Raw genomic sequence first — 13,220 nt, forward strand, 5'->3', positions numbered from 1 at the left:
ATAAATAAACAAATAAAAGTCTTGGATGAGTCACAGCCGTCTCCATGATGAGGCTCCTCCATGTCAGCACACACACACACACACACACAGTCATACAGGATGTCTTATTGTCATTCACACGTCAGGTTGTCTTTTTTGGGACAGTTCAGTTTCAGTGTAAGACAAATAAATAAAATAAATATGAATTGTCTCAAAGAAGACACATTAATGCATGGGATTTAACAAATCCTTCTCTGAGAGTGCACACAGTCACACACACACACACTCACACACACTCTCCTAAATGCAGCGCTCCAAGGCACAGGGACTGGGCAGGTGGGGGCTACTCAGTTTTTTCTGTTTTCCCGTCTTTGCTCTGGGGCTCGGCTGTTTTCCGGAGCTGCGTCTTTTCCGAGCTGTTGTTGATCTGTTGGTCGGTGGGTCCGCTTGTTTTCCCGCTTGAATTTTTGTCCAGGTAGTTGAGCATCTCGCTCAGGACCGTCTGAAAAGTACTGAGAGCTGCGCAGACTGCCGGCGTGCCAAACCCGTGAGTGATCAGACTGTTGGGAAGAAAGACAGAAGCAGCCATTAGACACGACAGTAAAGTTAATTTATCCAGAAAATACACTGAATATTTCCTTGTTCTGGATTGTTTTATTATTAAGCAAATTTGTACTTGATGCTCCTAAAGCGACAAATGGAAAGTTCAAAAACAAAGAAAGAGGACATTCATTAAAGCAGCACACGTCTGCAGGACAACAATACAGAATACGAGTGAAAATAGAAAATATAAATGGCCATAAAATATGTTTAATCAATTTTACAATGGAGTTGAGGCTGGTTTTTACTCTACAAGATCCACCGGCAGGTTCTTGCAGAGCTAAATGCCTGGCACCTTTCACTGCAGACCTTTAGGCTGCCAGAACGAAGCTGTTGTTCAGTCTGTCGTATCTGTTTATAAATCGAGCTCACATCGTGTTTCTGTGTCCAGCACTCTACAGTACATCCCCCTCTAGAGGTTTGATAAAACTTTGTATATTCTGCAAAGGATGACGCCATAGATGTGACATTTCTGCTAACAAGCCGCTGTTCCCTCCTCCTCTGTCACTGTGCCAAATCACAAACTGCACAGCTGCATCTTTGGAAAATGGCAAAGAAGTCAGAGCCAAAATGGACAGCAGCATGGAGCGCTCTGCAAGAAGGCTGTCTCTGCTGAGCCATTTTAATAAGAGAGAGACTCTAGGTTGGAGTTATTGTCCGTTAGCTGTTATACATAGCACACGTGTGTTACCTGAAGTGCGTGAGGTGTCTCTGGATGTCCAGGTCGAGAATGGGGGTCGGTCTGGAGGAGCCCAGAGGAGAACGGTCTTGGCTCAACAAGTCTTGGAACTCCTTACAGATTTGCCTGACAGACAGAAGGTGGGAGGGAGGGAATGAGGGTTTACCATCTGTCTCCAACACAACGTCGCAATTTATGTCTTTTTAAAGAGATTTTTCTTCCTCCTCATTATTTTGGATCAACCCACACATGAATTCAGTTCTACAAGCAAGAGCAAGATGAAGTTCAAAGACAAACTCAAAACTAAAACAACACTTCCACAGCATGCGGCCAAAATATTCTGCAAATGTAAAGTCAGAGTTGGTTGTCAACGTTTGTCCTGGATGAGTTTTGGGATGCGATTCAGTTAAAAAGAGCACGTTCAGTGCTTCCAATGTGCTTAAACGAATGTCCCATATGTAGGATTTTCTAATTCTGTGTGTGTGTGTGGGTTACATTTTTACATCATGTTCCTCTTGTCGGCCAAATCACTCCCTGATATTTATGTTTCTTTTCCACAATAGAAATAGAAAATAATGTTGTCCAAGTACTTTTAAGAAGGATGGTTGTTAACTTATGGCTTTTAAATGTTTTTTTTTATCAATTCATTGCCAGAAAAAAGACATTTTTTAAGCTTTGAGTGTGGTGAATCTGTATGTGTTCATACTTTGTGGCCAGAACCATCTTCTTGCGTGCGCTGGTTTCTTTTGGCTCACTGTGCTGCCTCGCCAAATGTTCCCCCACCGCCTTGCTGGGAAACTCTGTCTCACAGGTGTAGCCAAAGTCCCTGGCCAAATGCAGAGCCTCACCTGAACACAGGCACAGGAAAAAGACTGATGAAACAAGCTCTAAAAGACTAAATGCATAAAAAAAAAAAGAGTGTATGAAAGGTCTGGGTGCCTCACCTTCCACCAGGGAGGTGAGCAGTGTGACGTTGGCAGCTTTCCTCCGTCCTGCCGGCAGGTTGAGGCCTAAACGGTCTAATTTCTCCCGGAGACACCGGCCTCCATTCTTAGACTTTGCTCTGTGGAAATGACAATCATTCAACATCACATGTTCCACATCATCAAACAATCACATTTTATATATATATATATTTTTTTAAATCCCATTTCATCCTCATCAGTGATCACCTGATGTCTTTTCATAGTAACTGAACCAAAACACAGATAAAATCTCCTGACCTCCTTCTTCCACAAAGAAATGTAGATTTAATTAAACCTTCCTGGTAAAAGGATCAATAAAGGTTTGCTTTGTTTTGACAAAGCTGTAAATTTAAGCCTAAAACCAAAGGCTTTAAAATTAAAACATGTCAACGTATTATACATTAAACAAGCTTTCTTTAATACAGACAGTTACACATCCCCATGAGTTTCCCTTTTTATTGTTTGAGCACTAATCTCTTCCTACACCCAAACTCCAGACGTCTATTTTAGAAAAAGGTGGAACAGCAGCTCTTGTCATTTTTCTTTTTTTATGTGGAAATTTTAAAGCACACCTGCTAACGCCCTGTTCTTATACTCTAAATATTATTTGGGATCATGGATAGTTTTGTTTTCCTGTAACGAACCAAACGGCACATAACGACTTTCTGTGTCTCTGTGGTAAAAAAATTCATTCTAGTTTTCATTCATTGACAAAGTTTCCCTGTGTTTGACTTCTGTGATGTTATGAATGTGTTTACTTTAAATGACGATCAACGCCTCTATTTACACATTTCTCTTTTTGACTTTGTTGATGCCTCATCTTGCAGCCACATTCTCTCTCCTCTTCCCTCCTTTCCCTTTTTCTCTTCCTCATCAATAATACAGCGCTGGCAACTCTTGCTTTCCTCTGGTTCCTCTGATCCTGGCATGCTTTGGCCTAGTCTCGCCTCCCTCTGGCTCCCTGGGCATGGCGCCGCGTGCAGCACCGGTCCCTCGTTCGCCTACAATAGTCGTTGTGGGCGCCACTGTATATCCTCTGTTTCATCTGAGGGCTACAAAGACTCAGGCAGTGCTCTCCAATTTTCAGCAGCCAGATTTGCACTTAAAAAAACTGTTTTCTCTTTAAATCCCACTTCATCATGCTCACCTCTTAGCTTCAATATTATTCTGTTAAAGGATACATGCAGGGGGTGGACAAAATAACAGGGATATTTTGACAGTTCAATAGAACCATGCAATAAATTTCATGTTCATTGGCGTTTTAATGTTAAATATCTGTCATGACCTTGTCCTCAAGTTGATTTATGAGACTGTTTTCTGCCAGATAGTCCTGATTGGTTCCAGCTCTCCACTAATACATTTACTCATTTTTATTTTATTATTGTCCTGCTGCTGTAAAATGGATTTATTGGTTGCTCCTTCTCCGAGGACCATGCTCAATGACCTACATGCTTCAAACATTTTACCCCAAATTCATCATGGTGCCTCTGGCCACTAGTCCTAGTAGAGGAGTGATTATTTTGGGCCTAAACTCCTAATGAGAAACTATTGTAGTTGCAGTTAGTATAAAATTGTTCTTTAAACGGCTCTGATAGAAACTTTTGGCATTCAGCTGTAATGCAGCATGAAATTAAAAAATTCCCCTTCAGCAGAACTCAACAAATACACTCTTGAATCACTGCAGTTACATTAGGAGCCATTGAAGAAGGTGTGATGAGCCCCTGTTTATCTCAGGTGTACATGTCAGGTTAGTGCCCTGTGTGCATTGGTTCTGACCTGCGCAGTATGCCACCGAGTAGGGAGGCGTTCAGGCACTCTGGAGGGGACAGTCTTCTTTTCACCTCGGCGATGGTGACTTTGTACTTGGAAGTGGAGCTGAGCAGCGACAGTCGACCCGGTACCGAGCAGAACAGATCTGTAGGATTCACCACACACGTTCCCCCTGCACACAAACACAAACACACCTGTTACAACAAGGCCCGGCAGAGAAGAAGCTTAAGGTGTCAAAGGAATAACCGACCAAGACATCATCACTGGTTGAAAACGGGATCTTTTGCTCAATCGTGAAATAACTGCAGATGGCTGCTGCTGCTGCATAATCATTTTTTATAAGACTGTAAATAACTGCTTCCTTTTGCTTTGAAACATATGTTTGTGGCACACAGTAGCACTGACTCCGCTGGAGGTCGAACTGATGGGAGTGAAGCTCTGTATAGCAACTTTTTCCATTAATTCTGATGGTGCTTACAGAGCCAAACATAGGAATTTCAGAGGAATGCGGACAACTGTATTGATATTTATTCGTTTAGTTGTGGTATTGCAGGACACCCCATGTGCAGACATGAGCTTGTATAATATATTTAAAGAAATACAATACGCAAAGGCACAGTTCATTTTAACTGTTTGTATTTAAATGGTCAAAAACTACAATAATAAGCTGCTAAACTATGTGGTGCATAGTTAAAGACACCGTACTCAACATAATAAATATAATTAATTCTATTCCAACCTAGATAAAGTTTGTAAATGGATGCACCTAAAAGTACTTTGGGGTTTTCAGTTATCTAATTCCGCAGTGAATGGACATGTAATAAAGCTGCAGGAGCCTTTTTATTTACTTATAGTGTAGCTACTGAATGTATTCAATAAAAATCCATTTAGTCCTTGAAAAGCCTTGATTCAGAAAAATACATATATATTCTGATCTGAAAATAACTAATACATCAAGGTTTAAATGTGTCCTTGATCCTGGATCCACGGGTCTTGAGTATTGGCTTCACATTGTTGCTGGACACCCCTTAATGTTTTCTGTAGAAATCTTAGGTACTGAGATTATCATGCATCCTTATTGAGTGGATTTAACCATGTGCACATTGAGGTCTAATTTTAAATTAAAGGGCACAGTCACTTTAACCACATGTAATGGTTAGTGGGAAAACAATTAATCAGACATGATACTAGTTCATGTGAACTGCATTCCTTTAATCACTCACGTGTCAACCTAGTAGTTTAAACTATAATAATAATAATAATAATAATTCCCTGCAAACCTAGCACAGATGAAACATGCAGTCTGTTGTTTCAGTCCTATAGCAACAGACTAAGTGTAAATATTTTTATTTTCACATGATCCAACTATAAAAAAACATAAAGAGGAAGTGTGGTCTTCACTGTACAGCGATGCCTCCCTAGTTTTTAACCTTTAACATTCATGTGCACCGTTCACTGCATCTATAAAATATATGTGTACATTTAATTTTATTCTCAAATTAAAGCCGGAATAACTGTGAGAGTACTGCACATCTCTTCTATCTCAAATCCTCACTGACATGATCAATGTTTTGCTCTCACCCTGCTTTTGACTTGAATATTACATTTACTGTGAATTTTTTACTATGTACATATATTTATATTTCTGTTTCAGCTCAATATTTGTATGTAAGAGCTGTCTGCTCTAATCCCAGGAGGTGAAAACAAAACCTCCTTTTAATCACCTTCCCCCAACCACCGAGTTGATTTCATTGTGAGGCCTCTCTGTGTGTGAATAAATGATTGTGGCTCCTTCACATTGATTACATCTGAGTCGTTGTTCCAGGATCCTCCTGGAATATACTGGCTGCTCAGAGTAGGCCTATTATTATTAAACTTTCACTTGAACTAACGTCCCAAGCAGCAGAAACGCAAGGTTTCTGTCTGATGTACTGTAGGCTATATTCTATTATTCATCTGCCTCATTATCAAATCTAACAGCAGGGTGTGTCGCTTTGTTATTAGGCCGTGCTGCATGTGATGGAATGAAGAAAAGGATGCCATTCAGGCCGAATTGAACGCTGCAGGCGAAGATGGCTGCACACGCCACTTTTATTCGGGGTATTGTGGACAATTTGGCCACCAACTACGCCTAACACATGCCCCGCTGTGGCCTATATTTGTGCTCTCGGGATGCATTATTCACAATCAGCAGAAATGGGCTAGATTCGCATCCAGTCGGAGGAAGGCGGTGAAACTTGTAGCTTCACAAAACGTGTCGTCCAGCTTCAGCACCTGCCCACAGCGCAGCCGTGACATCATAACGGTGTCCAGTTGGAGTCCAGCCGGCAGCACTTTGCAGCTACAAGGCAGCATGGGAGTTGTATTTCACTCCTACTGTCCCAAACATGGCGATCGCAGGTCGAGGGAATCGATTTGTATTGTTGGTTAAGCGTGTGCGTGTGTCTGCGTGTGTGCATGTGTAATGTGTGTGTGTGTGTGTGTGTGTGTGTGTGTGTGTGTGCACACGTGTGGAGTCCGGCTCGTCTGCCTCGGTGTGTGACACAAACCGGGCAGAGCTGTCTGTCAGACTCACGCGCTCTGACAGGGGCGCGCGTCACTGAAAGCCGCTGGTTCACATCATATTAATTCCCCTAAAAATGTTTTGATTCAAAGTAGTTTGTATTTTATGTTGCCAAGGGCAATCGAAAAGAGCTATTGCCGGTAGTGCAGTCAGTGGAGCGCGCGGGCCCAGAGGCGATAACAGTATTTAAGCAACGGAGAGTAGCCTCGGGCTGCGGCGCGAGCGGCGGGCGGAATCACACGCGGAATCAAGCGCCTTTTACGCGTTTGCCACGAAAATTAAAGAAAAAGAGACACGGGCCAAATGTCATCCTCCTCCTATTTTAACAACACTGTTTATAGCTCTTTAAAAAAAAGGAGCCAGCCAATGTCTTGACAGAGAAGAGAGAAGCGCGCGCACAGGCTGGAGAGGCGGGGGCGCGCGTCTGACGGATCGGCTTGATCCATGCGGCTGCTGCTGGAGCTGAACTGGAAGAGGGGAGAGCAGGGTGATTAAAAACACAGACGACTCCTCCTAAGTAGGATCCGCGTTTCTTGAGTGATTTTCTTTTGAAAAAGGTTGTGTGAATATTCATGCCGCCAAAGCCGCAGTCAGAAAGAACAACATTAATATGATCTCGGCTGAATCCGGGGCCCCGCTCGGCATTAGCATATCAAAGCGTCCGCCCGAGGCGAGAGAAGCTATCGATACGGGAGCGGGAGGTAAAGCAAAGATTATTGGTTGTGATGGTTGCAGCGGCTGAGCTCAGGGCCAAATACGGCGCACCATTAACCGAAAGTGATAGCGAAGGGATTCCCGCGTCAATCCGAGAGAAAAACCCCAACACCTAGGCAGAGCTGATGAAAAATTAAACCCGAGACACAGCCTTCCTCTCTGCGTGGAGAACCACATAGTGCCGGCTTAAAAAAATAAAACACACACACACACACACACACACACAGCATCAGGCTTTGATGGAGCAGAAGCAGATCCACAGCCTGTTAGGAGGAAATTGGCCGAGCTGATGTGTTCAGGTGCAGAGCGAGTCGCCACCTGAAGAGGCCACCTGAGCCGGACTGAGGAGCAGCAGCAATTACTGCTCGGGAAAAACACAATACTCAAAAAACTAGAAATACAATTAAACACAATTTGCCCACATGTAATGACCTTGATTAACTTGCTGACAACAGTTAAATAAATCTTATTTAAGAGGGCATCACTACTTTAGATTTAAGTAACTCTCTAATATGGGAACGTTTTTATTTGAGGGCATCATATTAATCTATACAATAGAAATTAATAGATCATTACAGTCCCATCATTTAATTTACATTTAATTTAATTTAATTTTTTAAATAAAATAAAGAAATCATAATTTCAGTGCTGGATTACAGGTTTTTAAAATTAACATGTGCTTTGGAAATATTACAAAACATCATTGCAGCATTTTTCCAGTTGATTTGGGATTTATACTAATTCCTTTTTATCTCTAAATAAATATTAATATTGCATTAAAGCAGCGTGTTTATTTCATAATTTTTTATTATATATGTGACCAGGTTTGATATGTTAAATGCGCTTTTGTCATCTTTGGTTCACTATGTAAAATAAAAAAAATGCGCGCCTCATACATTTACGTCGATTTTCTATTTTTCAGCAAAAGCAGTGAGTGGAACAAACGTAGGTGTTGAGTGACAGAGCATTTCATAGTGGGAACGGGGAGCACCGTCTCTGCTGCTTGTTGAACAGTGTTAGTGTTTAAACAGGCGAGAAAATGGGGCCGTTCCTGCTGTAACGTGTTGACAGCAGACAAGAGACGAGTGTTCCGCCTGTTTGTCTGTCTGCTGGCTGTCTTGTCGTGTCGAGCCGTGAGCGTTCACGGCCTCCGGTACAACAACAGTGAATAAACGGGGGCCTTACCTCTCCGGATGACGCCCCCTTGGCCGTTCAGTACGAGCCCACACTGCGCTTCCACGGAGCCCTGCGGAGACAAGCACTCATTAGGACGAGCAGGGAGGTGAAAACACTTCACCCAGGTGTGTGTGTTTTTTTTTTTCTTAACACTGCTGGAGCACAGTTTGCTCAGCTGTCAGGCTGCACATAGAACAGAAATTAACAACTTTTCTTTCCCCTTTTTTCTGAGTGTTCATTTATTAGCGCACACAGAAAACTGTCAAATCGAACACAATCAGTGAGAATAATAGTTGTTGAAGAGGTGAAACAGCTTAAAGACGTGTGTTCGTAACCTTTAGCTGCAATAAAAGCACAGTTACTGATCTAAAACGCCCCTCAGGCCTGTTAATAGACTTCACCATAAAGCTCCTACTATACTAACGTGGCCCCTAGAACAGCAGCAGCGCCTCCATGTGAACTTTGAAATAGGTTTAATTAAATAATTTGGTTAATTCTGGTGAAAAAAGTCTTTATTTTACCAGAAAATATGATTGGAGGTGCGTAAAAAGCAGGGATCTGTGGAGCACACGCTGTTTTTGATCCTCCCCATCCTATTAATAATCTCATGACTCTGCAGCTTTGTCTTGCGACCCCCCTTTGAAGGGCCCCGACCTAAAGGCTGAAACCACTTCTTATAGAAGCTTTAAGTTTCAGGTTTAGTATCAGTCCAGAAAAATAATCCAAAACCCACTGCACGCCTTTTCAACTGTGTTCTAGTGCAGGAAGCCTTTTTTTTTTTTTTTTGTTAGAAAGTGTACATCACTTAGCAGGCTTTGAGTAAAATTGAGGGCACGGTAGAATAAAGGATGCAGCTCAGGGCTCACCCAGAAACGAGCTTAATTTGACAGGCTCCGGGCAAACCGATGACAGCGCAGCTCATCCAGACTGAGAAATGAGCAAGAGCGTCCAGCATGGGCTGCAGCCTCCAACCTGTTGGGGGGCCCTGTGCTGCACATACACAACAAACAGGCTGCAGCATATAGACACACGTATGGAAACCTGTTAGCGCCGCCATTGCTGCTCCACATCACACTCGCGTGCTATCAACAATGTCATCAAGAAAGGAGAACACGCGCTTTTTATTCAGAAAACACTTAATCCCCCGTGCGAACCTCGAGGCTTGGCCCACGCAGAAGCCCCCTGATTAAAATAAACAGTTGTTGCAGCTTTTTTTTTTTTTTCTGCAGCAGCTCCTGCTCTGTTTCTTTTCTCCTGCTCCGAAGCTAAAGTGATTATAAAATCAATATACAAAACGCAGAGGTCTTGCATGAATTAGCTTAGTGACGGGGGAAAGGTGTGGCAGCTGCTTTTGTGCAGCCGCAAAATCTCTTTAACGCGCTCAAAGATGCGACCGGGCTGCACGAGACCATCGGCGCATCTGTTCCGTCCATACATCCGCCTCGTGCACGCTCAGGTTCACGAGCAGTTTCTTTTCATTTGCTCAATAAAGGTTAAAACCTGCGCCGACAGCTTAAAAAGGGGCTTCTGATGTTTCCTACAACACTGGTCAACTCTCAGGCTGTGCGGGATTAAAGCATAAAATATAAAATAAAATCAGATTTAACACTAATATTAAAAGTGGCACAACGATTTATATTATTATAAAAATAATAACGCTGCCATGTTCAGCACATTTTTTTATTCTCTGCACCTTATTTTACACTGAAAAATAATTAAACGAAAACTAAGTGGTCCTCCTATAAAATAATTTCATTTGGTGTATTTTATTTATTTTCTCCCCCAATTAAACATATTAAAAATAAATATCTACTTGGTGTTTGCTGTGTGAAAACGTCCATAAAAGCCACTTTATTGAGCTGAACCTGCTCTGAGTTGGTAAATAGTTAATGTCACTGTGTTAAATTGTGTTTAACTAGAGACGCGTCTTAACCAGCTCGGTCGTCGCTGCATAAGAAACAAAGTTGATTGACGTTAAGTCGGTAATTGGATAAACTACGGTGCTTTATGGCGCTCGAGCTGCCTATTGTGTCCTGAACCCCGATCCGTTAATCCGCCCTTTACCGGAGAATAGAGCAACCAGCGGCTTTTCTTCGCCCCAGCAGACAGCCGGACACACACACTCACACACACACACACACACACACTGACGCACACACGCTCAAGCACCGTGCGAATCCGTTTTCATCTCGACCATTTCTTTACATCGAAAGGATTTATGTAAAATATGGGTCACGTGTGTTCATGGAAAAATAAAGGCTGTCGTGCACAATAGGTTTGTATAGACTGCCAGTCAATTAACCTTTAGAAACACGCCGGGCTTTGAGAGGCGCGGCGCCGTGTGCGCTCGACATGGACTCAGCCTGTTGTGCGCTCACGTTTGGTTTGGTTTGGCCACAGAATGAGCTCAAGGTGAAATCCAGTATTCTTTACTGGGGGAGTGTGGAGATACCTCACAGGCCTGGACAGAGTCACAGACGACAGACAGACATCTGGCGCTGTCTGTCTGTTCAATCATTTCTAATTGTTACCGTGGCTGGTGCCACAGAGGGGGGAGCGCGTGTGGATTGTAGGCCAGTGGGGCACTGGGCCTTGCGACAGCTAGGAGGGTTGGGTATCCTGCGCTATCCTACAGTGAGGAGCTGTGTTAAGGAACCAGAGAGAAGGAGGCTGCTGGGTGTGAGGCTGAGTTAGAGGCCGCCGGTACCTGCAGGTCGTCCGCCGAGGGCGGAGGGAGGCCCAGGCCGGCGGCGGGCAGCAGCCTCTGGTCCGCGTGGTGCATACCGACGCCATAGGCCTGGGAGCCGTGTGACGTCATCAGCGACAGGTCATGGCGCCGGTAAGCGTCGAGGCAGCCCAGCTCGCGCCGCTGCTGCTCGTCCAGGCACGAGGACTTGAGCGCCGAGCGCGCGTTGTGCAGGTTGATGAAGTCGGCGGGTTCTCCGTGGTGGATCTGCTGGTAGTACTGGCCCGAGTGCAGCGAGTTCAGCCCGTAGGCCTCCGGGGCCACGGCCGGGTGGGAGTGCTGGAACTCGTAGTGGAAGGACTGGTGGTGGAGAGGCGTGTACTGGTGGTTGGCCGAGAAGTAGGGCGAGGCGAACTCCGTCCCCGCCGGAGCCGGGTAGGTGAGCGGGGAGGAGGAGGAGTAGGCGACCGAGGAGTTGGCCACGGACTCCAGGCAGCCGAGCTGCATGAGCCGGTAGCTGTTTGATCCGTCGTGACGTATCTAGAAAATAATAAAGAGACGGGGGAGAAATATGAGCCGTGTCATTTAGCATCAGCCGGTGTCTCCTCTCTCTGCCTCCCAAACACGTTCAAAAACACAACTCACACACTCAAAGCGTTTTTTTCCCCACTTTAAACCACCTGAAGGAGATGTCACTTCCACACGCCCGGGAGGGGAATGAACGCACGGCAACAGGAGCCATCGGGAGTTTTTCCCCTTCCTTTGGCATGCCTGTCACTCTGCTCGCAGCGTTTTAAAAAGTCGTGCTGTTATATATTATTATTATTACCGAGCTGCTGGCAAATTTACTGTCCCAGCTCTCTCGCTCGCACTGGATGGGAGGTAAGCAGAGTGAGACACAGCGGAGAGTGTTCCGCCCTAAAATGTTCTAATCACACTGTTACACGAGCCTCATTTGCCTCCGCACACTAATAAAAAGCCCCGTTTTTAGCTGCAGCTCCAGCGAGAATGCACGACTCATGTCTCCCTCCATGAACATGATTTGTTTTATCCGTGCGATAAAATCTACTCCGGCTCAGAGTCTTCCTGAGAGCGCATCTCGAGATGCACCCGCAACTCAATTCAAAGCAACACTCTGTTTATTCTCCTACTTCTGCGATTTCATAAATGAAAAGATGTTAGGTAAATAAATCAGCCTACCTCTGCGTCGTGGACAAGTCCGGGGAAGGTCGCTGACATTGTGCTTTCTCCAAAGTAACCCGTGTTTTCCTCTCTATCCTCTGTGGCCCGATCGAATAAGAATAAAAAGGCGTTAAAATCCTCAAAAAGCGAGAGAAATGGAAAAGTCCCCCCTCGCTCGCTCTCGGTAACGGTGGAAAGCTGGCGGAACGCGAGCGTCTCCCCTCTGCACGGACGGGGCTGGCTCACGGATTTTGTACTTGCAGGGTATTTCTCGGCTGATGTCGTAGGTCCCTTGGTAATATAGAAGTTTTGAAAATTAAGCATCAGCACTGAGGAATGGGAGGACAATAGACGGAGCGGAGCATCCCAGGAGACAAGGAATAAATATTGTATCTTCGCCTTAATAAGGAACCAAGTGCTTCTTTAAACATTTTCTACGCTTTTTGTGGACATTTCCCTTTTTGACCTGTTTGTATTTTCACAGCTCTCCTGCTCGGTTTCGCCGCGTTATTATTTTTTCTTTTACACATCGACTAAGTCGTTTTTTGTTTTTTGTTTTTTACAATCGTGCGGATTTTCAACGGAAATGTAAGTTTGCTTTGAAATATTTTGCTGCTAATTTCCAGAAATATCAACAGAATTTAAAATAAAAAGAGAGAGAGACAGAGAAGGACTCACATTAGAGAAGCTTCGAGGAGGATTTTCTTTTTGTTTTCGGGGAGGTTTTCGTTGCTTTGTGCATGAATCAAATGTCTTATAGTGAATTTTCATTGTTTTTAGTTTTTAATGAATTAATCACGTGTGTGCACAGATTTTTAAATACAGATTTATTCGATTTAACAAACGGATCCATGAAGGAGCTATTAGCTTATTTTTTAAATTTAAAATTAAATTGATTCCAAAAAT

The 13,220-nt window shown here is 43.9% G+C and overlaps 1 protein-coding gene across 1 annotated transcript; it reads right to left on the reverse strand.

Moving 5' to 3' along the window:
- Window positions 1-322: 322 nt before the first annotated feature.
- Window positions 323-12,371, reverse strand: tfap2d (transcription factor AP-2 delta (activating enhancer binding protein 2 delta)). The gene is made up of 8 exons (XM_026341746.1): window positions 12,333-12,371; window positions 11,154-11,672; window positions 8,456-8,516; window positions 4,000-4,165; window positions 2,203-2,321; window positions 1,965-2,106; window positions 1,271-1,384; window positions 323-539 (listed from the first exon to the last, which is right to left on the reverse strand). Exons 1-8 carry the CDS (start codon window positions 12,369-12,371, stop codon window positions 323-325), a joined length of 1,377 nt encoding a protein of 458 aa, XP_026197531.1.
- Between the last annotated feature and the right edge of the window lie 849 nt (window positions 12,372-13,220).

This window comes from Anabas testudineus, chromosome 24 (assembly GCF_900324465.2).
Source record: "Anabas testudineus chromosome 24, fAnaTes1.2, whole genome shotgun sequence".
Classification (NCBI taxonomy): domain Eukaryota; kingdom Metazoa; phylum Chordata; class Actinopteri; order Anabantiformes; family Anabantidae; genus Anabas; species Anabas testudineus.